Raw genomic sequence first — 27,885 nt, 5'->3', positions numbered from 1 at the left:
TCACTCGAATGTCTCGTTGGAGCGTCTGGATTTCAGTGGAGAACTCCACACACTGCTCCTCCAACTGTTGACGCTTCTGCATGTTGCTGGAGACCAGGAGCTTTTCTCCACGAATCTCGTTTACGCTGCTTTTCAAGGCCTGGATCTGCTCCTGCTGGTCCTGGATCAGTTTCCTTTTCAGCTCGATCTTACTGCAGGCTAAACACGAAGAGCATCACATGGAGACAGTGATAAACAGGGTCATATACAGTAGGTGTTAGAACTTATTTTACCAGTATTTGACTAAATATTTTGTTGACATTTGTTGTGGTGTGACATGCTACATTTAAAATTAATTTCAATAGCATTTTGCTAATACTTATTTTATATTAACAATGCATGCAGTTTCTTTTATATTATTATCATATTACATTAATGCATGCAGACTTCAAAATAAATTGAGGACATTTGATTATTTATCATGACATCAACAGCAAATAACTACTTAAAACATTAAAGGGTTAGTTCACCAAAAAATGAAAATTCTGTCAGTAATTACTCACCCTCATGTTGTTCCAACCCCGTAAGACCTTCGTTCATCTTCGGAACACAAATTAAGATATTTTTGATTAAATCTGAGAGCTGGCTCACTCCTCCATAGGCTTCTAAGACACTTCGAGCACATCGTTAATATAGTCCAAGTGACTACAGTGGCTCAATCTTAAGTTTATAAAGTGACGAGAATACTTTTTGTGCGCAAAACCCCCCAAAAATAACGACTTTATTCCACTATTCATTTCCTTCTCTCTGGGCCTCAAGTTTTTTCACGTAGTGTAACTGCGTAGCGCTTCTGTGTTGCACGTCACACGCATCACACACATGACGGCCAATAGTGAGCCTACGTGTGACGTACAACACAGACGTGCTGCGCTAAAACACTACGTGAACTAACTTGAGGCCCAGAGAGAAGGAAATGAATAGTGGAATAAAGTCATTCTTTTTGTTTGTTTTTTGCGCACAAAAAGTATTCTCGTCGCTTTATAAACTTAAGATTGAGCCACTGGAGTCACTTGGACTATATTAACGATGTCTTTAATGCATTTTCTGGGCCAGCAAGTTATAGTGTCTTAGAAGCCTATGGAGGAATGAGACAGCTCTCAGCTTTAATCAAAAATATCTTAATTTGTGTTCCGAAGATGAACGAAGGTCTTACGGGGTTGGAACAACATGAGGGTGAGTAATTACTGACAGAATTTTCATTTTTGGGCGAACTAACCCTTTAAGGTATAGATTAAGCCAGGATTAGGCTTTAGATAAATTAGGACATTTAAGTAGCTTTTATAAACATGCCTTAGAAAAAAAAAAAAACATTACTGGTGTGAATCTTGAGAAAAAACAATGGTACTGATATATTTTAAGATATGTCAGTGCAAGTTGCTTTCAGTTAAAACAGCTCAAACATGAATTTTAGTCTGGGACTAGATTTATGCCTTGTCTTTAAAACAGGGCATTTTGGTGGGTTGCACCAATAATGATTAAATTAAGCAAAGTTTAGAGCTAATAAAGGATTTGCTGATCTGGGTTTCATTTTAAATCGAGTTGTGTTTCACCACTCAATTTTACAAAGATTAACAAATCAGGAATTCAAATTCTGACCTATGATTAAAACCTTCATTTGCGATTTAATTTAATTTTCTGATGTATTCGGCATTGTAAAACAGCAAATTAACAGCAACAACATTAATATTACATTTCCCTTTTTATTGACTACCAGTAACTCTCTCTCTCTGACATTAGTATGACTTGCCGATAAAGGAAATAAACTTGTAAAAAGTCAACTATCTTTATAAACTACTGTGTAGAGAGACAGATAGAATAAAGCAGGCAATGAAAACATTGCGGCAGTGCAAACAGATTTTATAAGCCTGGAAATATATTATAGTATCAATTAATAGAGTAATATGGCAGCATAACTTATGAAAAAATGAAAACTTATGAAAACAACTGGCATGATTCATGGAGTGACTACCTTGGCTCGTGACAGTGCAGTGACAGCGATCACTGGGGCTCACCTCATCAGAGCTGCCGTTATACATATGAAAATATGCCTCTATTCTTTATCCGAGGTGCACTCGAACATCTCTCTAAGACCTGACGCCACACCCACTGTTTCCATCTTTGTTTAATCAGCCACATATTTGAATTTTATGTGTGTTTTTTTTTTGCGTTTTTTATTGTAGGTGCGTTTAAACCTCACCTGTATGTTTATCTATCTATGTTGGTCGTTCTGTCTATCTGTTGATACAGTACTCAGGATATACAATTTCCCTTATAAATTTATATGAATATAATATAAGAATATCAAAGAACATATGACAAATGTTTAAATTAATGTAAATGGCCATTCAAAAGATTGGGGTCAGTAAGATAAAAAAAAAATTAAAAAGAAGAGAAATGAATACTTTAATTCAGCAAAAGACTATTTAAACATATTAAAATTGACAGTAAAGGTATTTATTATGTTACAAAAGATTTCAAATCCGGTTTGAAATGCTGTTCTTTTGAACTTTCCATAAAGACTTCTGAAAAAAGTATCATGGTTTCCACAAAAATATTAAGCAGCACCAAATCAGCATATCAGAATGATTTCTGAAGGATCATGTGACACTGAAGACTGGAGTAATGATGCTGAAAATTCAGCCTTGCCATCACTGGAATAAATTACACTACTATTTTTGTATATATTAAAACAGAAAACATTATAAATTGTAATAATTTTCCACACGTTTTTACTGTATTTTTGATCAAATAGATGCAGCCTTGGTGAGCACAAGAAACTTCTTTCAGACCCCAACCTTTTGAACAGGAGTGTACATTCACATGAGATTCACAAAAAGTGTTTTGTATTCTACATAAAGAGCTGAACATACTGGTGTCCAGGCGGTGTTGGGTCTCTTGTTTCTCCTGGCTGACCTGCGTCATGGTTCGGCTGAGGTCAACTCCCTGAAGCTTGGCTGCATGCTGAGCGATCTTTCTCTCCACATCCTTCAGGTCAAGCTACATATGACAGGAAACATTCTGATTACCCACAGTTCAATAAAAATACTGCGTTGTGCTAATACTAACTTGTGCCACATCAATTACTGTTGCGTACAAGTTTATACTCCATTTCAAGTAAGAATAATACATCGAAAGCCATTTATGAGAACTATTCATTTATAGCACACCTTTAAGCTAAGGTTTTTTTTTTGTTTTGTTTTTTAAACAAGGAGAACACTATAGTCTCTGGACTCTGTCCCGGACACCAAAAATGTAATGATTCATAAAAAATGAGTCAATGTCTGGCCAACTAAGATTTCTATGGAGATAAAGGTTAAGATCGTGATTTTTTCAGGAGTAGTACAGCACACCATGAGAGTATATTAGCACAGTTTGTTTGCTTTTGGGATCCAAAGGAGCATTTGGACCTGGAAACTGTAATGTATGACATCAGACTTAAAGGTGCACTTGTGCAGGATTTTCGGAAAAAAATTAAGTATAGACTAATACAAAAATAATGCCTCTCAATCACGGTTTATGGTCCACTAGAAGTGTGCAGCGGTGTTTGTGTCTACAGATACATTCTACTGCCTATATTTCCATATTTTCTTCCTGAATTCCTGTGGAATGTGTAGCCCCAGCCAATAATGATGCGTGGCACAGGTGAGTCTGAAGCTTGGCTAAGTTGTCCGGTCCGTTGCTATTGCCTTGTTAACAGCTATCTGTAATCCGTCAGAATCCTAGGCATTATAATTATGTTTTTATGATGACACGTAATTATTGTTTATTAGTGAGCTAGAATGATGATGACTAAACTCGCTTGCAAATTACAAGCAGTCATCTAACTATTAATGTTTTATTTTCGGTGTTTGGACTGGCTGGAGATGAGCTTAGACCTGAAAGCGATCCATGAGGGAGACGTCCTGCAGACAGGCCTTGGCGGTGTCTTCCTCAGACATCAGTGTGCACAGCAGCGTCTCCTGCTCCTCAGTGTCTCCTTTCAGCTTCTCAATGTCTCGATTCACACGCTGCAGTCTATTTCTGAGCTCTGGCAGCTCTTTCTCCTGGAGCTCCACTATGGACTGCCTGTCAAGACAAAAAATATTCATCAATATCAATATAAGGGGATAAAATAAGTGGATGGAAGGGGTCAGGCTTCTCAATCAGTTGTTAAACCCATAATGTCATTATATAAACAAACTTTAAAAGTGATGGATCAGAAACCAATGAAATGGCATCATTGTCAAATTATTCAGAGGTATGATTTGTTAAGTTTTGATAATTTTTTAAAGTTCTCATTTATAAAAACAGCATTTAAGTGTATATATGGCCTTGCCCCTGATGTAATCTGTCAGTTGATAGAAAAATACAGCAGTGATGGGGTAAAGACCAGAGAGCCAGTAAGTGGGAATTGTAGAGTCAATCATCCTTTTCAGTGAAAGGTGCACATCTATGGAACACCATGCCTGTAGAACTAAAGTTGCAACCAGAACTCACAGTTTTCTCTACAAAGCTGAAACAATGGCTGAAATCTTTACAGCGATGTGAACATTGAGTCTTTTTCAGATTAGTTACGTTATTTTTATGAAGTTGTTTGTAAAGTTGATATTTTTAGGTATGTCAATATGCCATTGTTGATTTTTTTGTTTACAACATATACACACATGTATACATGTGTATTTGTATTTGTTTTGTTTTTTGTGATGATTGTGTTTGTGTTTTTATTTTGGATGTTTTTATTTTATGTAAAACCAGGGACGCGGGACGCAAACTAGCTTTACGCTATATGCCCTATGTACACGGCATCGGTTGTCTATGTGTAAAAATGCCTAGTGTATTGACCCTGTTAATGGGATAGTTCACTTTGAAATTAATTTTTGGTATGTTTTAGCTTACCTCAAGGGCATTCAAGATGTAGGTGTCTTTTTTTCCGCAGTAGTTTCAATTTTGATATTTTTAGGTCAAACCGTTCTTGTCTGTCAGTCATATAATGCAGGTCTATAGTCATTATCTCAAAACACAAGCACAGAGTCCAAATTAAAACAATTCCCCGTCGTCCAAATTAAACAATTCCCCATCGTAAGTACACATTGATGGCCTAAGACACAAAACGAGCGGTTTGTGTGAGAAAACAAACAGTATTTATATCGTTTTTACCACTTATACGCAGCCATGTCCGAGTGATCTGATCTGACGTGTACGCAGACTGGTGCATAGATATATACACACTAGATTGTGCCTTGTCTACGGCAGTTCATTGGAACGAATGTCTTTAAGGCGACATCTAGTGTATATATCTATGCACCAGTCTGCGTACACGTCAGATCAGATCACTTCGACATGGCTGCGTATAAGTGGTAAAAACGATATAAATACTGTTTGGGAATTGTTTAATTTGGACGACGGGGAATTGTTTTAATTTGGACTCTGTGCTTGTGTTTTGAGATAATGACCATAGACCTGCATTATATGACTGACAGACAAGAACGGTTTGACCTAAAAATATCAAAATTGAAACTACTGCGGAAAAAAAGACACCTACATCTTGGATGCCCTTGAGGTAAGCTAAAACATACCAAAAATTTATTTCAAAGTGAACTATCCCTTTAAATAAGCAACAAAAACAAAAAAAACCTTGGGGAACAGGAGGAAGGATGGATGATGGAAGGATGGGGGAATGAAGGGATAAACAGCTAGATGATGGATGATAGATGGATGGATAGAGGAATGAAGGGATAAACAGGTGGATGATGGATGGAGGAATGAAGGGATAAACAGGTGGATGATGAATAGATAGACAGACAGATAAAGGGATAAACAAACATCCATGGATGAATGGATGGATGGATGACGGAAGGATGGGGGAATGAAGGGATAAACAGGTGGATGATGGATGGATAGATGAAAGGATGGGGAATGAAGGGGTAAACAGGTTGATGGATGGATGCATGGATGGAATGCTGGGGAATGAAGGGGTAAACAGGTGGACATATGGATGGGGAATGAAGGGGTAAATAGGTGGATGGATGGATAGATGGAAGGATAGGGAATGAAGGGGTAAATAGGCAGACAGGGATGGGGAATGAAGGGGTAAACAGGTGGATGGATGGATAGCTGGAAGGATAGGGAATTAATGGGGTAAACAGGTGGACATATGGATGGGGAATGAAGGGGTAAATAGGTGGATGGATGGATAGATAGATAGATGGAAGGATGGGGAAAGAAGGGGTAAACAGGTGGACAGATGGATGGGGAATGAAGAGGTAAACAGGAGGAAGGATGGATGGATGGATGGATGGTGAATGAAGGTGAAAACGGGAAGAAGATTGGATGGAATGATGGAGGAATGAAGGGGTAAACAGGTGGATGATAAATGGATAGATGGAAGGAATGGGAATGAAGGGGTAAACAGGAGGATGGATGGATGGGGTATGAAGGGGTAAACAGGAGGATGGATGATGGATGGATGGATGGATGGAAGGAATGGGAATGAAGGGGTAAACAGGAGGATGGATGGATGGGGTATGAAGGGGTAAACAGGAGGATGGATGATGGATGGATGGATGGATGGATGTATGGAAGGAAGGATGGGGAATGAATGGGTAAACAGGTGGATGGATGGATAGATGGAAGGAATGGGAATGAAGGGGTAAACAGGAGGATAGATGGATGGATGGATGGATGATGGAAGGATGGGGTATGAAGGGGTAAACAGGAGGATGATGGATGGATGGATGGAAGGAAGGAAGGATGGGGAATGAAGGAGTAAACAGGAGAATGGATGGATGGATGGATGGATAGAAGGATGGGGAATGAACGGGTAAACAGGTGGATGGATGGATAGATGGAAGGAATGGGAATGAAGGGGTAAACAGTAGGATGGATGGATGGATGATGGAAGGATGGGGTATGAAGGGGTAAACAGGAGGATGGATGGATGGATGGATGGAAGGATGGGGAATGAAGGAGTAAACAGGAGAATGGATGGATGGATGGATAGAAGGATGGTGAATGAACGGGTAAACAGGTGGATGGATGGATGGATAGATGAAGGAATGGGAATAAAGGGGTAAACAGGAGGATGGATGGATGATGGAAGGATGGGGTATGAAGGGGTAAACAGGAGGATGGATGGATGGGTGGATGGATGGATGGAAGGAAGGATGGGGAATGAAGGAGTAAACAGGAGTATGGATGGATGGATGGATAGAAGGATGGGGAATGAAGGGGTAAAAAGGTGAATGATGGATGGATGTATGGATAGGTGAAGTAAAAGATGGATGTATAAACATGAAGTAAAGGATGGATAGTTAAAGTGATAAACAGATTGAGGAATAGACATATAGATAGATAAAGTGATAACTGAATGGCCAGAAAAGTGTTATTGCCTGATGGGCTTCAGTGCCATCATTTCATCACGCCTGCGCTCTTTCCTCTTCAGGTCCTGCTCGGTGTTCTTCAGTTTGTCTGGGACGAGCCGCAGCTTGGACTGCATGTCATTAATGACGTCCTGGAGCTCGGCCTCTGAGGGGAACACACGCTGACACACGGGACAGCAGGGCTCGCCCTCCTCCGTCAGCTGACTGATGAACTGACTGTACACGGCGGTGGCGCCCGCCAGCATGGCTGCCAAGAGAAGACAAAAAGATAATGAGAATCAGTGCTGGGGGGAACTCATTACAAGCAACTTGAGTTACGTAAACAGATTACTTTTTCCAAGTCACTAGTAAAGTAACGCATTACTTTTAAAATTTCCCCCAAAAATATCTAAATTACTTTTTTTAATAAGTTACGCAAGTTCCCTTTCGTGGTCACTACGAGTTACGTCGTGACGACGAATGAGGTATCGCTTAGAAAGCCTCCTATCTTCGAGAAATAAAACGAGCCAATGGGAAAGAAATGCCATGGGTCTGCGGAATTTGCATTGCGTAACTCCGCCTTACCTTGTTGGTATATAAGGAAGTACACTGGCAACATGCAGATCCTCAGATTTAGCCTCTCCCTGGAGAATGGAGACTCCATCCCTAGACGGTCCAGCTGATTTGGGATCAGTTCGGGGACGCACAGGTAGACCTATTTGCCTCCCACGACTCGTCCCATTGCGACCTGTTTTACTCCCTGACCGAGGGCACGCTCGGCACAGACGCACTGGCGCACAGCTAGCCGCGGGGCCTCCACAAGTATGCGTTCTGGTTCTCACACGAGACATGCCTACGCGTTGAAGTGGAACCTCTTCGTCACCTGGTGCTCTTCTCGCCGAGAAGACCCCAGAAAACCCAGATCAGTGTCGTGCTTTCCTTCCTGCAAGAAGGGTTGGAGCGGAGGCTGTCTCCCTCCACCCTGAAAGTGTATGTTGCCGCTGTCGCTGCAGATCATGATGCAGTTGAAGGTAAGTCCGTGGAAAAGCACGACCAGATCATCAGGTTCCTGAGAGGAGCGAGGAGACTGAATCCTCCTAGCCTTCCTCTTGTACCCTTTTGGGACCTCTCAGTGGTTTTAACTGCCCTGCAGAGTGATCCCTTTGAGCCTCTGCAATCAGTGGAGCTTAAGTTCCTGTCAATGAAGACAGCGCTCCTGGTTGCATTGGCCTCCATCAAGAGAGTAGGGGACCTGCAGGCATTTTCGGTTGACGAAGCGTGCCTGGAATTCGGGACGGCCTACTCTCATGTGATCCTGAGACCCCGGCCTGGATATGTGGCCAAGGTTCCCACCACTCCCTTAAACGAGACCAGGTGGTGAACCTGCAAGCGCTGTCCTTGGAAGAGGCAGACCCAGCCTTGGCACTGCTCTGTCCAGTACGCGCCCTCCGTGCTTACGTAGACAGAACGCAGTGTTTCAGGACCTCAGACCAGCTCTTTGTCGGTTATGGTAGAAAGCTGAAGGGAAAGGTTCTCTCCAAGCAAAGGTTGTCTCACTGGATAGTGCATGCCATTGCTTTGGCATACCAGCAGCAAGGTCGGCCGTGCCCCCTTGGGGTGAAGGCCCACTCCACCTGCACAGAGGAGCCAGTGTGGCCTCCTCTTGGGCTCTAGCGCATGGCGCCACGCTAACAGACATCTACAGAGCTGCAGGCTGGGCGACACCTAACACATTCACCAGGTTCTATAACCTCAGAGTGGAGCCAGTGTCCTCTCACGTACTCGCTTCAACCAGCCGGTACTAGGACCCGCTCAGGTGTCTTCGCTTGCTCGCCATTCCACTCCACGGACTGGATACGTACGATTGTTCTCCTCAGGTGCGCCTTCCCGAGAGGCCCTGAGTTCCTCCAGCACTGTTGAGGTCAACGCCAGAGTTATGCCACCAGCTTTCGCAATTGGCTAGGTGCCGCCATGTGCATGGTTCCCCCTCTGGACGACCCCCACATGTGTATTTCCACTGTAAGCCTCTCTGAGCATGTGTCTTTTCCTTGGCAAGCCACCTTGCCACCCCTGGGGTTGAAATATTCCACCTGCGGCTGGACACCCCAGTGATTCTCCATATGCAGCCCCCTCCAGGGTCATATGTGTATTCTGTAAGTCCCCCCCCCTTTCGGGCTGGCACTGAATGCATATTTCCACTAAGATATGCTTCCCAGTGTACCTTGGTATTCCTGTGTTATGTAGTCCTTCGTCCGTGCTAGTCTCACAACAGGGATCTCAGACTTGCGCAGGGCACTGGAAGACAGCCGAGGTGGCGTGATTAGACTGGGAACCCCATTCGTCGTCACGATATAACTCGTAGTGACCACGAAAGGGAATGTCTCAATTACGTATGTAACCCTCGTTCCCTGAGTAGGGAACGGAGACGTTACGTCTCCCTGCCACTTCCTGCCGCTGTACTGCTGGAACGCCGGAGTTCAGTCTCGGCTCCTCAGCGAAGAAACATATCTGCATGTTGCCAGCGTACTTGTGCAATGCAAATTCCCCAGACCCATGGCATTTCTTTGCCATTAGCTCGTTTTATTTCTCGAAGATGAGAGGATTTCTAAGTGAAACCCCATTCGTCGTCACATCGTAACGTCTTCGTTCCCTACTCAGGGAACGATGGTTACATACATAACTGAGACGTTACTTTGTTTTCCCATTTATTGACTGACAGCTCTCTTGCCCTCATGTTGAGAGAATCATGAGTAAGTGCAGAGGAGTTGTGTGTGAGTGTATGAGTGTGTTTGTGTGCTGTGTGAACATGATGCTTATTGTAGTTCTAGACTAAAAGTGAGCATGCATTTACTCATCTCACTTGCACAAAAAAGATTCAATATTTCTCAAAATGAATAAAATCAGTGAAATGCAGAATCAGAATACTATGCAAACCTTCAATAACTAAATATGTTAAATAAAACAAATTTTTATGCATTTGACCTCACTTTACTGACCATTGTACTTGCTTCTGACCTTTGATGATTCAGTTAAACCATAATTAAAAATGACTATAGATTTCTTTTGTTTTTATTGATTAAAGTAAGTATTGCATCCTATTCTTCCGTTATCCAGAAATGGCAGCAGAGCTGATAGGTTTGTCTGAGCTGCGCCCTCTACTGTACAGCCATGAATTTCCTTCAGCCTGAGGCTTATTAATTCACATTTGGTGTGAAAGGGTCTTTACATTTGCCCAAAAATATAACTTTTTTGTTATAAAAAAACAAACAAACCCAGCCCAGCCTAGGTGCAAAATAAGTTACGCAAAATTAATGCAACTAATTACTTTTCAAAAAAAGTAACTAAGTACTTTTTAAGGGAGTAACGCAATATTGTAATGCATTACTTTTCAAAGTAACTTTCCACAACACTTCCGATAATCACATTCAAAACACGGAAGACTGAGAAAACCAGGGATGTTCTGAATTCACACACATACTGGGTTGTGTAACTGCTGTGGACTTCATAAACTCAGCTGTGTGGGTCCCAGCTTGATACTTCATATCAACAGTCATTGCTCTACTTGGCATAAAGAAAGTCTATATCCTGTTTACCAATAAACAGTAATTTACCGTCAAGCAGGCCCACACAGAATCTGCATCTGAAAAGCATCAAAGACTTCAGCAGAATTCAAAGGCCATCATACACAAAACGCGTCCCTCGACCCTAACGGGCTCATGTATGATTTGTCCATTATATTTACATTTTCTTAGCCTGGATGCCAGCCGAACTTAGCCCCGCCCACAAAAATTTTAGGTCGGGAAGTTCAGTCTGGACTTGATCCGTTGAGGAGCTATTATACCCGAACAAAAGCTGTTTCAACAGTAACGTAATCATCCATGTCACCAAAGAGCGCTTGGGTTGAATTAGTTTACAACAACGATGACTGCCGCTGGAGAATTGAGATTTCACAAGTTCCCACTTGAAAAACTGTCTGATAGAATAATGCATATTTGGCTTGCTTTCCGAGGAGAGAGCTCCGGGCTCGGTATTCGGCCCGAACCCAAAGTGCTCCCCCCGTATTCCTGGCTGTGGAAGAACAAGCCGAGAGTGAGTGGAGGGATGCTGAAAACTGTCAAGGAATGTTAGGTGAGTTGACAGAGAGAATAAATATATGCTTCCTCTCATGCTGATAGGGTAGACATGGTAATTGTTTGATGACAAGTTGATTGGATTGATTATTTGAACATGCTCCTCCCGAACTTTGTTTATAAAACATCATGTGTAGATTCCGCCATTGCGTCCGTTACAGAAGATATCGACAGCGCATTAATTTTAAAAGAAGAACAGAGAACCGCGATCAAGGCATTTGCCGATCGGAAACATGAATGAAAAACATACGTCACTAACTCCGTTGCTCTGATTGGTTGAAGGTCTATCCAATTGAGTGCAGAGGGATTTTCTTTCCTGGTTTGGTTGAAACACGCCCCATAATCACAGCCCAATGGAGCAGTATCAGACTCACATTCTGACTAGAATCTGAGTATGACGAAGTCAGGCTAGCATTTTCTACCAAATGTATATGATTTTTTGTATTATTCTGAAGATTTGCCTACAAAATTAGCACAGAATTAGTGCACAGATTTAGTGTGGATCTGAAATGTTTTGTGAGAGCATACCTCTCTGTTTAGAGGACTTCTCCAGCTCATCCTCCAGTTTACTCAGGTCTGACTGGAAGTCCTGACTGCCGCACACGTTGAAAAGTCTCTCTTCATAGTTGACCAGCTGCTCTTCCTTATGTTTGATTTCTGCCATGATGTGAGTCTTCTTCTGTTCTCCAGATGCAAGCTCCTTACTATGAAAAATAAAAATGAAAAGTCTTGTCTAGTAATGCTAGTTAATTTATCTGAAGGCTGTAAAGGATGTATTAACATTTATTGGGAATTATTTCAGCACTGTTCAAGTTAGAGTAAGTTGGAGGATAATTACATTTTATTGTGCAAATACAGCATTTGGAAAATTGTACATTCTCCGATATTATCTTACACATAAACATGTATTTTATTGATGTGTGTGAACTTACGAACAGTTTATGTACACTACTACAAGTGCAAGTCATATCTGCCATATTTGCTAGACAGCCCTATTTTAGACATGTCTGTGTAAGCTAAACGTCACCATTTGAAAACTACACTGCATGTTCCACTGACCTGAAGATGACCTGTTCCTCAGGCACCCAGAAATCGAAACCAAATATGTATACATTTTAAGTATGTGGGTGGTTGTACAAAGGCCAGTATTTTCTGTTACATCAGTGTCAATGCATGTGTGTATGTCGCTAATCACGTAGACATTTAAATACTGATTAAAACTGCATGAAAGATTATAGGCCCTCACACTGAATATCATCATTTATGGCATTCTCTAGCTTATTATAATAAACGTTTGCGGAAAAACAAATCAAAGGGCGACAGACTTCATTTTGCTGAGCCGTTCTCTGGTGGAGTTGATCTCTCTGGTTTTGGAGTGGATCCAGTCTGCCAGCTCGCTCTTGCTTGGAAAGTGTCCTAGCAGAGACACCAGCTCTTCATTGTGTCTCGACTTGATCTTCCTCACTTGCTCCTCTTTCTCCATCTGGAATCCGAAGCAGAGATGAACTATTTATTTTCTAGTTGGATAAAGCTGTCACTTAGCAAGCCTCTGTCTGGCATAAGCACTGATCATAAAACTGCTATATTAGAGTATATAGATCACACTATCCAGACATTACTGTGCTGTATATTCTGTATACTGCCATAACTGCCTAGAAAGAATGCCTTTTGGCCTAAGTGACGTCCAGTTAATATCTCACAGTTTTCTCTGATTCAGCACATTTTGATAAATGTAATAATGGGAATAATTTGGTTCATCCATATACTGCAGGGTTCCAGACTGCGACCAAAATGGTCGCATATGCAACCATTTTTTGAGAATGTGCGAGTTAAAATTTTATGTGGTCGCATTTGTGCGAGTGCATGGTCATGTACTACTCAGTTAAATTCACGCATGCATTTTCCTGCATTGAACTTGTTTTAGCGCCCGCCAAAATGAATTTTTGTCTCGCCAAAGTCTTATTTGATCGGTGAGTAATGTAGAAGAACTGCTGCGCGTGACAGGACGCATGTTTAACTGAAAGAACGAGCAGAGAGAGAGAGAGAGAGAGAGAGACCCGGTCGCGCGCGCGCGCGCACTCTCTTCGGAGCCAGGCGAAAGTGTAAACGAGACTTCACCGTCTGCAAACTAAGCGCTGTCTTGCTCTCTCTCCCTCGCACATATTAATCAAAATAAATCGACACGGTGGTAAAAGGTCGGAAGAACAAAGTTTCATGTGGAGCATTCAGAGATTTTTCCCCCCTGAATTACCGCTGGGTGTGAATTGTGCTAAATAAGTTGCCTTATCTTCTCTGAAAAGCGTTCCGGACATTCAGCTGACATAAAACAACACTTTAATTAAACGAAAAAAAAAACTATCCAGTGATGAAATGTTTTCTGTGTTGACAGAAATCTTGGATGTCCATGTCCTAACTGCTGGGATAATCACACAACGCGAATGACACGTGCAATTCGCGAACTAATGACTCCTTGGAACCGATTCATTTTAATGAATGGTTAAAACAACTGATCTTTCCAACAGTGAACTCAGGAGACGTCTGAATCGGTGTATAACTAATCAGTAACACTTTACAATAAGGTTCTATTTATTACATAAATTACATAAAAAGTACAGTTTGCTTACTCAAGCTTAAGCTTTAAAATAAATAAAACCACTTTTTTTGAAAAGCATATGACTACATTTTTCCACACAGTGCTATCAAGAATCGATAAGAGAATCGTTAAAGAATCGGATCGATAATCAGAATCGTCAGTGGCATTATTATTGATAAAATCTTATCAATGCCCATCCCTATGTGAAGACAGTAAAATTATAATCAAACATTAAAGAACATGCATGTTTTTTTAATAGTTTTTTTGAGAGTTAAAAGATTAAAACATTTTGCTATCATGAGGTCTTGTGTCACTGTCAGTCTTTTTACATCAATGCAAAACTAGGGTATGCAGATTAAGACCACCATTCATCAGCATGCATTGATTTATCATGGCATGTAGCAAAAAAGAAAAAAAGGTGCGACCAAATCATATGCTGGTGCGACCAACTGAGAAAGTTGGTAGCACCAGTGCAACCAGTGGAAAAGTTAGTCTGGAGCCCTGTACTGTATATAAAATCTGCAAACTTCTAAAAAATAAATAGTAGCATATATTGTCATTGCTTTTATGCCACACTCGGATTATATATTTCATTTAATTTATTTCATTTAATTTATTTATAAAGCACATTTAAAAAAACCCTGGGTTGACCAAAGTGCTGTACATAACAATTTACAAAGGGGTAAAAGACAACTACAATATATGAAGAGTTCAGATGCAAAAACCTCTATATGCCATCTGAAATTTTCTGCTAGAATGATAATTTTTATCAAGCTCATTTATTTAAGTTCAGTAATTTCACTTAAATGGCAATTAATAGGTCATTTTCATTGCCATATAAGTGAAATTACTGAACTTAAATAAATGAGCTTGATAAAAATTATCATTCTAGATGAAAATCTCAGATGGCATTTAGAGGTTTTTGCATCTGAACTCTTCATATATTTTAGGCTAACAGCATCTGTTCAAGGAAATAGGATCTAAGCATAGATTTAAAAACAAAAAAAATATGTTTCTGTTCGGATGGCTACAGGGAGCTTGTTCCAGAGTGTTGGACCAGCAATAGAAAAAGCTTGATCACCACGGTGTTTCAATTTGGACCTAGGGATGGACAACATTCCTAAATGTCCCGATCTGAGTGGGCGCGAAGAGTTGTGTGAGTGCACCAACTCAGCAAGATAGACTGGTGCAAGATTGTGTAAAGATTTAAAAACTATGGTTAATATTTTGAGTTCAACTCTGGATTTAACCGGCAACCATTTCAAGAAAATCAAAATTGGAGTGATATGCTGAAACTTACGTGAGCTAGTCAGAAGCCTGGCCGCTGCATTTTGGACCATTTGCAATCGCTCCATAGATGACCGATTAATCCCAAAATAGAGCGAATTGCAATAGTCTAAGCGGAAAGTGATGAATGCATGAATCTTTTTTTTTTTTCACAATTTTTTAGAGATAAAAACGATTTGACTTTAGCTAGGCGACGAAGATGGAAAAAACATGACTTAACTACCGCATTGATCTGCTTATCAAACTTAAGACCAGAATCCAATCGAAAGCCTAAATTTTTTGCACACGGAGTGACCCATTGGGTTAAATAACCAAGGTCGTAGGTGCTGGAATTAAAAGCATCACTAGGCCCAAACAGAATCACTTCGGCTTTGTCTTCATTTAATGTCAAGAAGTTATTTGTTAACCATAATTTAAGTTCCTGAATACAATCAATCAGAACTCCCATTGCATGTTTATCATTAGGTTTTAAAGGGAGATACAACTGGACATCATCAGCATATAAATGAAAAGAAATCCCATATTTATGAAAAATTGAACCCAAGGGCAGCAAATATATCATGAATAAAATCGGAGCAAGAATGGAACCCTGAGGGACACCAAAAGTCAAAGGAAAAGTGGAGGATGTATGTTGTCCAATACGAACAGAAATCTCACGGTCACTTAAATAGGCCCGGAACCATTCAAGAGTGGTATCTGTAAGGCCAATGCAATTTTTTAAACGAGAGATGAGTGTATTATGGTCTACCATATCAAAGGCAGAGCTGAGATCTAGTAAGACCAAAGCAACTGCATTTCCGGCATCAGTAGCCAATATATGATGAAATATATTGGTCAATGACCTGAAGAGAGCTGGGACCACAGTCTCAAAGAAAACCACTAGTAACACACTACGCCGTCATGGATTAAAATCCGGCAGCGCACGCAAGGTCCCCCTGCTCAAGCCAGCGCATGTCCAGGCCCGTCTGAAGTTTGCCAATGTCCATCTGGATGATCCAGAGGAGGAATGGGTGAAGGTCATGTGGTCTGATGAGACAAAAATAGAGCTTTTTGGTCTGAACTCCACTCGCCGTGTTTGGAGGAAGAAGAAGGATGAGTACAACCCCAAGAACACCATCCCAATCCTGAAGCATGGAGGTGGAAACATCATTCTTTGGGGATGCTTTTCTGCAAAGGGGACAGGACGACTGCACCGTATTGAGGGGAGGATGGATGGGGCCATGTATTGCGAGATCTTGGCCAACAACCTCCTTCCCTCAGTAGGAGCACTGAAGACGGGTCGTGGCTGGGTCTTCCAGCATGACAACGACCCGAAACACACAGCCAGGGCAACTAAGGAGTGGCTCCGTAAGAAGCATCTCAAGGTCCTGGAGTGGCCTAGCCAGTCTCCAGACCTGAACCCAATAGAAAATGTTTGGAGGGAGCTGAAAGTCCTGCAAAATCGGCATTGTATCAAATACTTGTTCTCCCCACTGTAAATAGTAAATTTTTTGTGCTGTAAAAATGACAAACTGAAGTGTTTATAAAAGACTGGAGGATATTAGGCGGTCAGGAAATCACAGAAAAACTGTGCTGACATCTAGTGTTACAGTTATCTACTGCAAACATTGTGCTGGCAAACTCAAACACCTCTAGAACTAAACACATTTTTTAGGATATATTATGGTATCTCGAGATTATTAGCAGAATCCTGGATGTTTTCTGTCTTCTTCAGATGTGCAGTATTAAATTGAAAAACCTCATTACAAAACCCCATAGGAAATAATTTTGAAGGAACCAGCAGTGAATTTTGTTTATTGTCCAAAGACATTTGTTTTGTTTATGTTTGCTGCATTTGTTTCAGAATTAGGCATAAAGGTGTTATCACAATGGACGAATGAAGCATTTAGAAGGCGCTTTTCTAATGTACTACTACAATACTGTACATACGGTCTCTCCACAACTGGAGAGAGTCTGGACTTCGGTTTAACGTCTCATCTGAAGGACGTGCTTTTTTTTGACAGTATAGTGTCCCCATCACTATAGTGGGACGTTAGGACCCACACAGACCACTGGGTGAGCAGCGCCCCCTACTGGCCTCAACCTAGTTTTCCCAGGAGTCTCCCATCCAGGTACTGACAGACTCAACCCTGCTCAGCTTCAGTGGGAAACCAGTCTTGGGCTACAGGTGATATGGCTGCGGGCGAGAATGATGTGTGTGTTCACCTTGGTCTTCTTGAGCATGTCCATCTCTGCATGTGCCCTGGTGTGTGTGTTGAGCAGTTCCATCTCCTGGTCCAGTCTGCGCTGGGCCAGATCCAGTTCAGTTTTCTCCTTCTGTAGATCGATTACTTCTGCCTTCAGACTGTCCACAGTACAGGCCTGCGTGGCATTATCAAGCTCACGCTCCTATAAACACACATACAGTACATTAAGAAAAACACATACAAAAGCAATGCAATGCAATGATGGTAGTTCTGTTTCTGTTTTCTTTCTACAATTTATTTTTCCGATTTTGGGCCAGATTTATTAAACAGGGCAAATTAGCGTGAGACTGTAATCCCATAGAAAGCGCAGATGGGAGTGGCAGACATGTCAAGCACAAAATGGACAAGACCATGTTTTTGTGGCCGCTAAATAATGTCGCAAATACCAGTAAATTGACAACCGCAAAACTTAGTAGATTACGTTATATAATTTATTTAAATACACTTCTCCCATAAATGTTACATCCTCAAACTCCTACATACGTATGCAATAAGGTCAGCCGCAAAAATGACTGTGTCTGTGTCTTTTCATCGCTATTTTCTCACTGTGTGCCTTCAGTAAACCTCAAAGTAGTTTTTTACCCCAAAAGAGGGATTGAGCTGGTGCAAGCTGTTAGCTGACATGAACGCGCTATATACATAAATGTTTTCCATAGTCATTTTAGTTAAAGGTTCAGTTGAGGAAACCAACAGAACATTGACAAATGAAATACGTTTTGTATGGGCAGGTCACACAAGCGGACTGAATTTGTTTTGCACTAATCAGTTGTTCCATAAGTTGGCAACACTGGCCCGGCTGTTGTTTCACAGTAGAAAACGAAACTAAAAGAGACGGAACAACAACAACATAGAACATACTGAAGACTGCAACAACAACAAACACACATTGACAAGCGTTTGTGTGAGGGGTGTTATGAGAAAGCCGCAACTTTATTTTAAAATACATTTTTATCAGTCATAACTTCTGGAGAAAAATAGGGCAAACACTGGACACAGATGAAACTTTCTAGAGCGCATGTGTCGACCGTAGTGTTGCACGGTGTACCAATACTTCAAAAGTATCGCGATACTCGGAAATTAAAAACGTCACAATACCTAAATTTATCAGTATCGATACTTAAAAAAAAATTATAAAAAAAAAACGCCTCCCTATGGACGTCTGTGTTTTTTTCCTGACGCACGCAGCAAAGAACCTGCCGCTGTCAGTGTCATGTGACAAAACACTACAGCGAGATGGCTGCATGTGCGAGCACAAGTGGTCCACGACTAGTAGAAAAAGATGACGCGAGGAGTGACATATGGAAGTACGTTGCCTACCTTGCTCTGTTGCACGGTGCACCGACACTTCAAAAGTAAATCGGAAATTAAAAACGTCACGATTCCTTAATTTATTAGTATCGATACTTCTAAGAATGACCGCGTTCCAGATTTGTAAGGCCGGCGACACACTGGCTGCGTGTCGTGTCCGTTTTTATTTCGGCTCCCATGTTAACTGCCTGCGTGACACGCGCGTCTGGGCGCAGCTCGAGACGCGCGGAAAACGCGTGTATGCTAGAAATAGAACCGACGCCTATTTTTCACGCGACACGGAAGCGTGTTGGAAGCGTTTCCAGGCAAAATAGAATAGGAAAAGATGTTTCTATGTCATTTTGACACGAATACATATTAATAAATGACATTTTGATGTTTGAAAGTTTTGACATAAATACAATATAAATGTAATTAAAAAAAATATTATCGATTTTCTAATATTGCACCTCTCAATACAGAACGAATTATTCTGTAGCCTATTTTGCCGTCAACACTGCCGACGTTGTCTTTGCTGCTATATATTTATGTTTAACATGAAGTATAGGCCTTCCACAACTCTCTCCCCACATGTCAAATATATCACCAATGAGGCTTATCATATGTTACCAATATTAAACATTGTTTAATATAATCGCTGTTCATATTTTTATTCAAAGTTCAGAATCAAGATAAAGCTCTTATGTTTCTTATGATAAATGAGATAATGCTGCTAAATTGTTTTTTGTTTTTTTACCTTGAATGTCATTGCTCTAATTTATTTTTTTATATTTTTATATTTCATATTTTGTTCAAATGTTTAATATATCTGCTGTTCATATGTTCATTTATTAGTGTGTTATATGATTAGAATGTTGTCCCAGTTTTAAAATAAAGCACAGCAATGATATTTGAGAGTGTTTCTCCCTTTTCAGGAAAAGTATCGAAAAAGTATCGAAATCGCAATACTTTACTTGGTATCGGTATCGAAACAATAATTTTGGTATCGTGACAACACTAGTCGACCGTCTGCGTTTGTGCATGCTATCAAATGGAGTATATTTTGAAAGGCTACGAGTTCGACTGTAAGCATTTGCTAGCGCACGCGTTAAAAAAAACTAAGTATACTCTGGGCTTAATGCTCAAAGCAAGTTTAGTGGTGTAGTGCAGATCTAACCGCTTTCTGAAGCTCAGTGTCCAGCTCCTGCAGTCTGCTAGAGGAGCCCTCCAGTTTTTGGAGATCACACTTGATGTTCTTCAGTTCCTGTTGTTTCTTGGCCTGTATGTCTCTCTTCAGCTCAACGGTTCTCTCTAGACCGGTCTTCTTGTCACGGAGATCATCGATGCTTTGCTGCTTCTGTGCCTCTTTCTCCTGCATATCTTGCTGAAAACAAGAAATTATTATAAAAAAATGGCAACTTGTTACAATACTAATATTGAACTTTGGAAAATATATGAAGTTTCAGGATATTTATAAATATCTGAATTAATTTGATCGTAGAATTTTTACATCGCAGTTCCCAGTTCACCACCCAGTTCACGCTCTTTTGTTTTTAATATATAAAACAAAAGAGCGTGAACTGGGTGGTAAATGACGTCCTGCAGTTCAATTATCTACCATAGTTTGGTTGAGGGCTTCAGTGTCCTGGTCCAGTCTCTCTTTGACTTGTCTGTGGAAGCTCTGGAGTTGTCTTTCGTTAAGAGGAGTCCGATCATAGCCCTCCAACTCCAGGGAAGACGCTAAACTCTTCACCTGGGTGTCCCTCTTTTTAATGTTCAGTGTGTGTCTATCTGCCTCCAGCTGTAGACGGCCTTCAAATGAACAGAAACAATGACGATGAACAGCTCTGAGAAAGAATAAACTTTTTTTCCCAGCTAAAAATGCATTTTGAGCAAAAAAAATCACTCGATGTGAAAGTATTAGTTTTTAGTGCATGTCTACAAGTATAGTGTACTTTAGGACTGCAATAACTAATCTATAATTTTATCATATATAGAGAACACATTTCCACCACCACACAACAATAAATGAATAGCAAAGGAGCAAACGACTACCTTGCTCAACTAGCAAGTCAGATTTGATGCGGTTCATCCTCTGACACTCTCGGCCGGCCCGTTCTAACTCGCGCTGGCACTCTGTAAGTCTCCGTTCCTTCTCTTTGACAGTCTGCTGGTGGTTCTGATACATGTCCTGCAGCTCATCATCTGAGCCCTGAAACACCTAAAAACACAGCACAACACAGAGTCAAGGCGCCCCAAGGAATGAACACACGGTGTGCTGCAAGGCTCTGTCTTAGGCCCTTCGTTTTTCTTTCCGTACATGCTCTCTTTAGGTGATATGTTTAGAAAACATGGTTTTTCGTTTCATTGTAATGCTGACAACTCTACATTTCTCCAGACATTTTTAATATTGATGGTTTTCTCTCGGTTTTATTACAATTTAAGAAGAAACCTTTGGGGAGAGAAAGAGGGGAGGAATAAATCGAGACATGACTCAGGTTGAACTCAAATCTGTCACTTGGGGACATTTAATTTAATATTCAACAATATTATTGATCTGCCTGCATTGACACCATTATCTGAGAACTGAAGTGAGCTGGATGATGATATCACTGTTTTCTCCAGAGCTGCTGTATATATAAATTAACTAAATCACTGAGCTTACTTAAACTGGACTGTGATAATATTTTCTTCTGGAAACAAACTTTGCTGCATTATTTCCCTGTTATCTCTGTAAAGCTGCTTTGAAACAATCTGTATTGTAAAAAGTGCTATATAAATAAAGGTGACTTGACTTGACTACCAGTGAACCAAAGCATCAACACTAATGTGACTTCAATGGGAGCACTGTTGAGAACTAACACATAAAAAGTTCATTTGGATCCCCAGTAGTCCAGAAGAACCCTTAGGTAAATTAAGAAATTTGTATGGCTTTTAGTAAGAAAACTTAGTGGATGGACCTCTTTTATTTTCAAACAATCTAAAACAAATGACAAAGATAAGCAAGCAAACGCAAACCCCTCATTCCAACATCAGATGAAAAACAGCAGCAGTAAATATACCAAAACCATAAATTACTGAACATCCTGTACATGTTTTCTATGCAAAACACTTCCTCTGCTTTCACATGATCATTATCTGGCATTTATGACTAATACTGAGAAGCAGTGAAAGCTTCATAACTGATGACTGATATAAAAAATAAAAATAATAAAACCTTGGGTTACCTGCTCCATCTTTTCCTCTAGTTCCCGGTTATCATCCTCCATCTGTTGCTTCCTGCTGTCCAGAGCTTTGATGTCATTATCCAACTTCATTATTTTGCTGAGGCTGCTGTCTATGTCATACAGTCGGTTCTGAAAATATGGGGAAAGTGTGTTTAGTGAATATACATCACATGACTGCATTAGTGTATGGGCTAAAATTCAACTGATGTGCAGTCACAAGCACACATTTGGACTATTTTACAGTGGGGCTCATCTATCTTTTGTTTTTAACTCAACTGATCATAATGTGAAGCTTCTGTTTTTGCACTGATGTCAGACTTATCAATAATTTAGGATCAATTTTATCTTTTAGTTTGGTATCAAAATAATAAGTATAAGTACATAAGTATCAAATAAAACGCAAAAAAAAATATTAATCTTGATGACCTTTTTATTAATAAAGAATTTAAATGACTGGATTATTTAAAAATATACATTATTACATGTTAATGTAAATACATACATGTACAACATATATTTTTGGGATGAATTTGCTGCCAAAGACAACAATAATATGAATAAAATCTTATATCACGATATAAGTAATATATCGATAACGATATATCTCACCATATATATCATTTTGCTTTAAATTAGGTTATGATATCAAAAATGTTGATACCATAGAAATGTCATAATTCTTGTTACCAATTTCAATATCACAAAAAACTAATACTAGCCTTAAAAACAAAACAACAAAAAAACCTCAAGCTCACTGAAGACATGTAAACAGTCAGCGATAAAATAAGAATAAGAAACCAATTTCCAAGCAATATGACCCAAAAAACCCACTACAGTAGAACAAATAAATAAGAAATGCTACATAAACTGTATAAAGTAATCAAATGTATAAAAAAACACTATAGGCTTCAATGGGGAAGTTAAACATAAATGTATTCTTATTAAATGTACAAAAGTGATTTAGTCAGGGAGAGATTTTCTCTCTTTTGTAGTTTGATAATCATGAAAGACAGACAGCAGGAATATAAGGCACTTTAAGACCGAATACCCTGACCCAATATACTGTTACACATGCGTTTTCTTTCTCAGCTGTTTACTTTCACTTAAGACATAAATGAATGTTTTGACATAAAAGTTTGTGTATTTAACCATTCAAGGCCAATGCTTGAAAACGCATGCAAATGATACGTTTTCGTGACCATGTCGCACAGCAACGTCATGTGAGCGTGTAACTGCGATAGAGATGATAGTCCAAAATTTGTACCGGTTAATCGTGTCTACCGGCCCACCCATACACCTGCCTCTATTAAATACAATTTTAAATATTCATTATCCAACTGGCACAGATCTCAAAAATTAGAGATGCACCGATTGCAATTTTCTGGGCCGATTCCGATTTCCGATTTTTCATTAAGTTTGACCTGCCGATACCGATTTTAGCCGATTCCGATTTCATTTTTTCTAACCACTTTACAGCACACACAAATATTTATTTTATATTTTTTCTGTAATAGAACATTTTACAATTTGCATAGTACATATTTTTTTGAACAGATAAATGCTATAAAATAGAACTATATAAATTACTCTAAAGTGCAGTGTTATGGAAGAACCATTTCCTTTTCACATTCAATATCCAATAATTTTTTTATACATGTATTTAGCAAACTAAACGTCTGTATGAAAACAGGGAATGGCGATAAAATAATATATAAATACAAAATTTAATAAATATAGCCTTGCAGTATAAAGATATTTCTCAAAGCACACACACACAGGCCTATTGCAATCACTTGTACAAACTGAATAATAAAACAAGTTTAAATGGGTAAATTTTCTATAAATATTAGTCTTTGTTTTCTTTTCTGACATTGCCTACTCAAATTATTGTTAAAACACGCAAATTCTGTGCATTTTGGGCACTTTTTTGTGAAACCCTATTTAGGCTATTTTGTCCATCAAAAGTGTGCTTTCCCTTTAATTGAGCGTGAGCAGTGCAGCAAATAGACTCGGCGCCGAAACACGCGCTTCACTGCTCGCGACGCTCCTGCTTGACGCTCACGCGCTGCTCCCGCTCCCGTTGTGATTAACATGCACGGCGGAAAAAAATACGCGCTTGCGGTCTGAACGGACGTAATTCACGAGGTTTCCTACATGTGTGTTCCGTGTGCACGTGTGATGCTGATGTTGCGCGATGTTAATCATGCGGTGCCCGAGTGCATTTGACCGGCATAAAATCGGTATTTGTCAGATTGACCGGCCGGTCGTCGGTCACGGCCAATCACGTGAAAATCGGCCAATTCCGGTCACCAGCCGATCAATCGGTGCATCTCTATCAAAAATGGAAAACCTCTATTCTAAAATAAAAGAAAACTGGCTCAGCCAACAAATTGCGATCACAAATTCTTGGTGTCTCACCTCCAGTGGGTCAATCTGATTCTCGATGCGTTGGACATTCTCTTTGGAGGAAGAAAGCTGAGCCTCTTTAGCGGACAGCAGCTCTCTAATCTCTAGGGCTTTATCTTTGTTCAGTTTGAGGTACTTTAGCTCCATCCTGCAGGAATTAACAGTCTGGGTCTGCTTCTGCCTCAACGTCTTCAGGGTGTCCAATACCTTAATGTACCTTTAAGCAAAAAGGCTGTGGTTATTTTCAGCCATTTTGCAATGCCAGCTTAATATGAGTAAATGAAACCACAGGACAACAAGCCAATGTGCAGCAAACAGTCTGTTTAAATAGACACTCATTTATTGCCATCTATTGGTGTAGGCCTACAGAATTACACCCATAGATTTACAGGATTTACAAAACATATATTGTGTAGATAATACACAACAGTCATTTATAGGGTAAAAAGATGCATTAAACAAAGGGGGAAATAAATAATTATATTCAAATATCAAAGTTTTAAAAAGACTTTGGAAGGGGATGATGTTGTTTTCTTGTAGGCCTATATCATTTAATGTTCTTATATGTATAACATATATTAATGATTAAAACCTTATTCAAATGCTGTTATGAGGATGAGAAATCTATGAGGCAAGAATCAATTTTCCTAAATCTTTTGAGATAAAATAACTTGATGAACTCATAAACTGACTGAAAACATCCTTCACACTCGAAAAGCATTATTGCTATAAAAATGACCAGCCAAAAATTAAAGGCATTCAGTGCTGTTGCCCATTAAGCATTTGTGAAGGGGATCGTCTAATTCTAAGTTTCAGAGAGAGGATGTAAAATGAAAAACTAAAACATGATGCAGATTTTACCAAAGAGTCATATGTGGACCTCAGGAAAAGAAGAACAATAATAAAAAGTACAATATGACCCTTTCAATGAGAATGAAGCTTCAGTGAGAAAGTTGTTGTCCAGATAAAAATACCTTGTGGCTGAGAAAATCTCATCAAACTTCTGCTTGAGGGCTTTCCCTTCACTGAGAGGCCAGTTGGACTCCTCTTGGTGGCAGAAGATGACATGGCTGATGACAGCTTTGGAGACGCCCAGGGATGAGATCATCTCACGGTCTAGTTCAGCACATTTAGAGCTCAGGCTCACTTTCTCTCCGTGCCTGGCATCAAAAGAGGTCAAGATGTATTAACATCCAACAAGCAAACGAGTGCTTCAAACAGGGAACATAATGCACACTTTTCAAGAGCCAAGTGGGAGCAAGAAATGGCAAACCTCATGAATTCCAAGTTCTACAAAGGAAACTGTGTTCTTTCATAAAAATATGCACAAGGGAAAAAAACACCAAAAAGTACATGTTGTCAATAGCAAAAGGTCAGAAATTTAATTAATTTACATTAAAATGTATATTAATTAAACGTTTTAAATCACATGATAAATAGACATACCATTCAACTTTTTCACATTAAACTGATCAAAAAGTGACAGTAAAAACATTTATAATGTTACAAAACATTTATATTCTAACTGATGCTGTTTTTATTATTTTCTATTCACCTAATAATCCTGAACAAAAATGCATCACAGTTTCCACAAAAATATAATAATAATAATAAGAAGAAGAAATGCTTCTTGAGCAGCAAATCAGCATATTAAACAGATTTTTGAAGGATCATGTGAGACTGAAGAATGGAGTAAATTCAGCTTTGCATCACAGGAATAAATTACATTTTGAATATATTATCAGGGCTCTAGACATACATTTGAGCGCAGTAGCATCAGATCCACCAAGTTCTAGCACCAAAAATAATTAATAATAATATTCATAATGTTTTTATGCACCTTTGACAGTAATTTGAGTTGAACTAACATGCAAACATAACTATATGGTTCATATGATATTTGTTATAATAGCCTAAACACATTTAATACAAAAGCAAAAAATGCAAATATCTTAAAATCAAAACAAAAAATACTGTTATTATATTCCATTACTTCTTTAATATATTTACTGTAATAAAGAAGTACATGTCTAAATTAATAATATAACAGAATTCAATATAAATATGTATTTTACAGTTTGTGTAACTAAACGTGTAGTGTGCTTTTTGGCGCGTATATCGTTTAAGGTTTCTCATTCGCTTCAGAAACGGCAGCGCTAATCAATTTAACAAGTTGGTAGTGGCACCAGAGCGACCTCTAACAAAATGATGTCGCACCGGCAGGAAAAAAGGTTGCAGTCTAGAGTATAGAAAATAATATTTTACAGTATTATTATTTTTACTGTAGTTTTGCCTTGGTGCGCATAAGAGATTAGTAAGAGACAACTTAATATTGAACAATATTACTGATCTGCCGTCATTGATGCCTTTAGATGAGAACTGAACTGAGCTGGATGATGACATCACTGTTTTATCCAGAGCTGCTGTATATATAAATTAAAAAAATTAATAACTAATGATTTTTATAACGGAAATGAATCAACACTGAACTTACTTAAACTTGACAATGACACTATTTTCTTCTAGATCTGCTGTACAGCAGAAACAAACTTTGTTGCGTTATTTTCAACAATCTGTATTGTAAAAAGTGCTATATAAATGAAGGTGACTTGACTTGAAAACACAAAACTTACTTGATTCTGGTAATGACACCCTCAAGGGTTTTAAACTCAGTTTTCTTGCCCTTCTGTGTGCTTTGCATAGACCTCTGGACTGCCACAGCATCGCCATTCACATCTCTAAACTGGAGTCTGATCTGTGCCCGTACATCCGTTTCATGAGCATCCTACAACAGACCAACACTATCTATAACACTCTTGCATGGACAATACAACCTGCTTTTGCTAAATTTGAATAAGAAAAGCAAAAATACCTGTAAATCAGAACATTTCTATTACAGCTTATATTTGTTTACTTGAATTACTCCTGTCAAGGACCTACTTTGGGATCGTGGACAAATGTGTTTCCTTTACTTCCTGGTGGAAAGTCTCCTGAAGTGATGTATTTGAGACACTCAATGATGGTCTGGAAATTCATAAAAAGAAATAGTTCATATCCACCTTTTTTCTTGCGCCCCATGACGCCAAGTGTGCATTTTGGGAGTAACTTCTGTTAAACTGAAAAACAATCAGCTAAAAGTTTCACTCCATGAACGCAATAAAAAGCATTTTCAAAAACTGGGTACAATGAGATGACGTTATTCTACTCACCCTTCAACCATCGAACATCAAAAGGACAGTTAAAAGTGTAAAAGCTTTAACAAATTACAACAACAGACCATAATAATAACCCCTGATTATATCCACAGCAATATTACGGACGTGTTACATATCG

At 39.4% G+C, this 27,885-nt stretch overlaps 1 protein-coding gene across 1 annotated transcript in view; it reads right to left on the bottom strand.

Annotated features, from left to right (window-relative positions):
• The window catches only part of LOC309477797 (DNA repair protein RAD50-like), a 46,009-nt gene that overhangs the window by 16,799 nt on the left and 1,325 nt on the right, over positions 1 to 27,885 (bottom strand). Inside the window, exons 3-17 of the mRNA XM_082141209.1 lie at positions 27,493 to 27,576; positions 27,186 to 27,337; positions 25,527 to 25,712; positions 24,565 to 24,769; positions 22,147 to 22,275; positions 20,975 to 21,140; positions 20,538 to 20,731; positions 20,097 to 20,303; positions 17,592 to 17,774; positions 12,832 to 12,989; positions 12,035 to 12,210; positions 7,407 to 7,644; positions 3,915 to 4,104; positions 2,910 to 3,036; positions 5 to 198 (exon numbers count right to left, since the gene is read on the bottom strand). Coding sequence (XP_081997335.1) covers positions 5 to 198; positions 2,910 to 3,036; positions 3,915 to 4,104; positions 7,407 to 7,644; positions 12,035 to 12,210; positions 12,832 to 12,989; positions 17,592 to 17,774; positions 20,097 to 20,303; positions 20,538 to 20,731; positions 20,975 to 21,140; positions 22,147 to 22,275; positions 24,565 to 24,769; positions 25,527 to 25,712; positions 27,186 to 27,337; positions 27,493 to 27,576 — 2,589 coding nt within the window. The remainder of the gene's footprint in view (positions 1 to 4; positions 199 to 2,909; positions 3,037 to 3,914; positions 4,105 to 7,406; positions 7,645 to 12,034; positions 12,211 to 12,831; positions 12,990 to 17,591; positions 17,775 to 20,096; positions 20,304 to 20,537; positions 20,732 to 20,974; positions 21,141 to 22,146; positions 22,276 to 24,564; positions 24,770 to 25,526; positions 25,713 to 27,185; positions 27,338 to 27,492; positions 27,577 to 27,885) is intronic.

This window comes from Leuciscus leuciscus (genome assembly GCF_965113295.1).
Source record: "Leuciscus leuciscus genome assembly, chromosome: 16".
In the NCBI taxonomy this organism is placed as follows: Eukaryota; Metazoa; Chordata; class Actinopteri; order Cypriniformes; family Leuciscidae; genus Leuciscus; species Leuciscus leuciscus.
The sequence above is the reverse complement of the archived record's forward strand: the minus strand, read 5'-3'. Positions and strand labels throughout refer to the sequence as shown.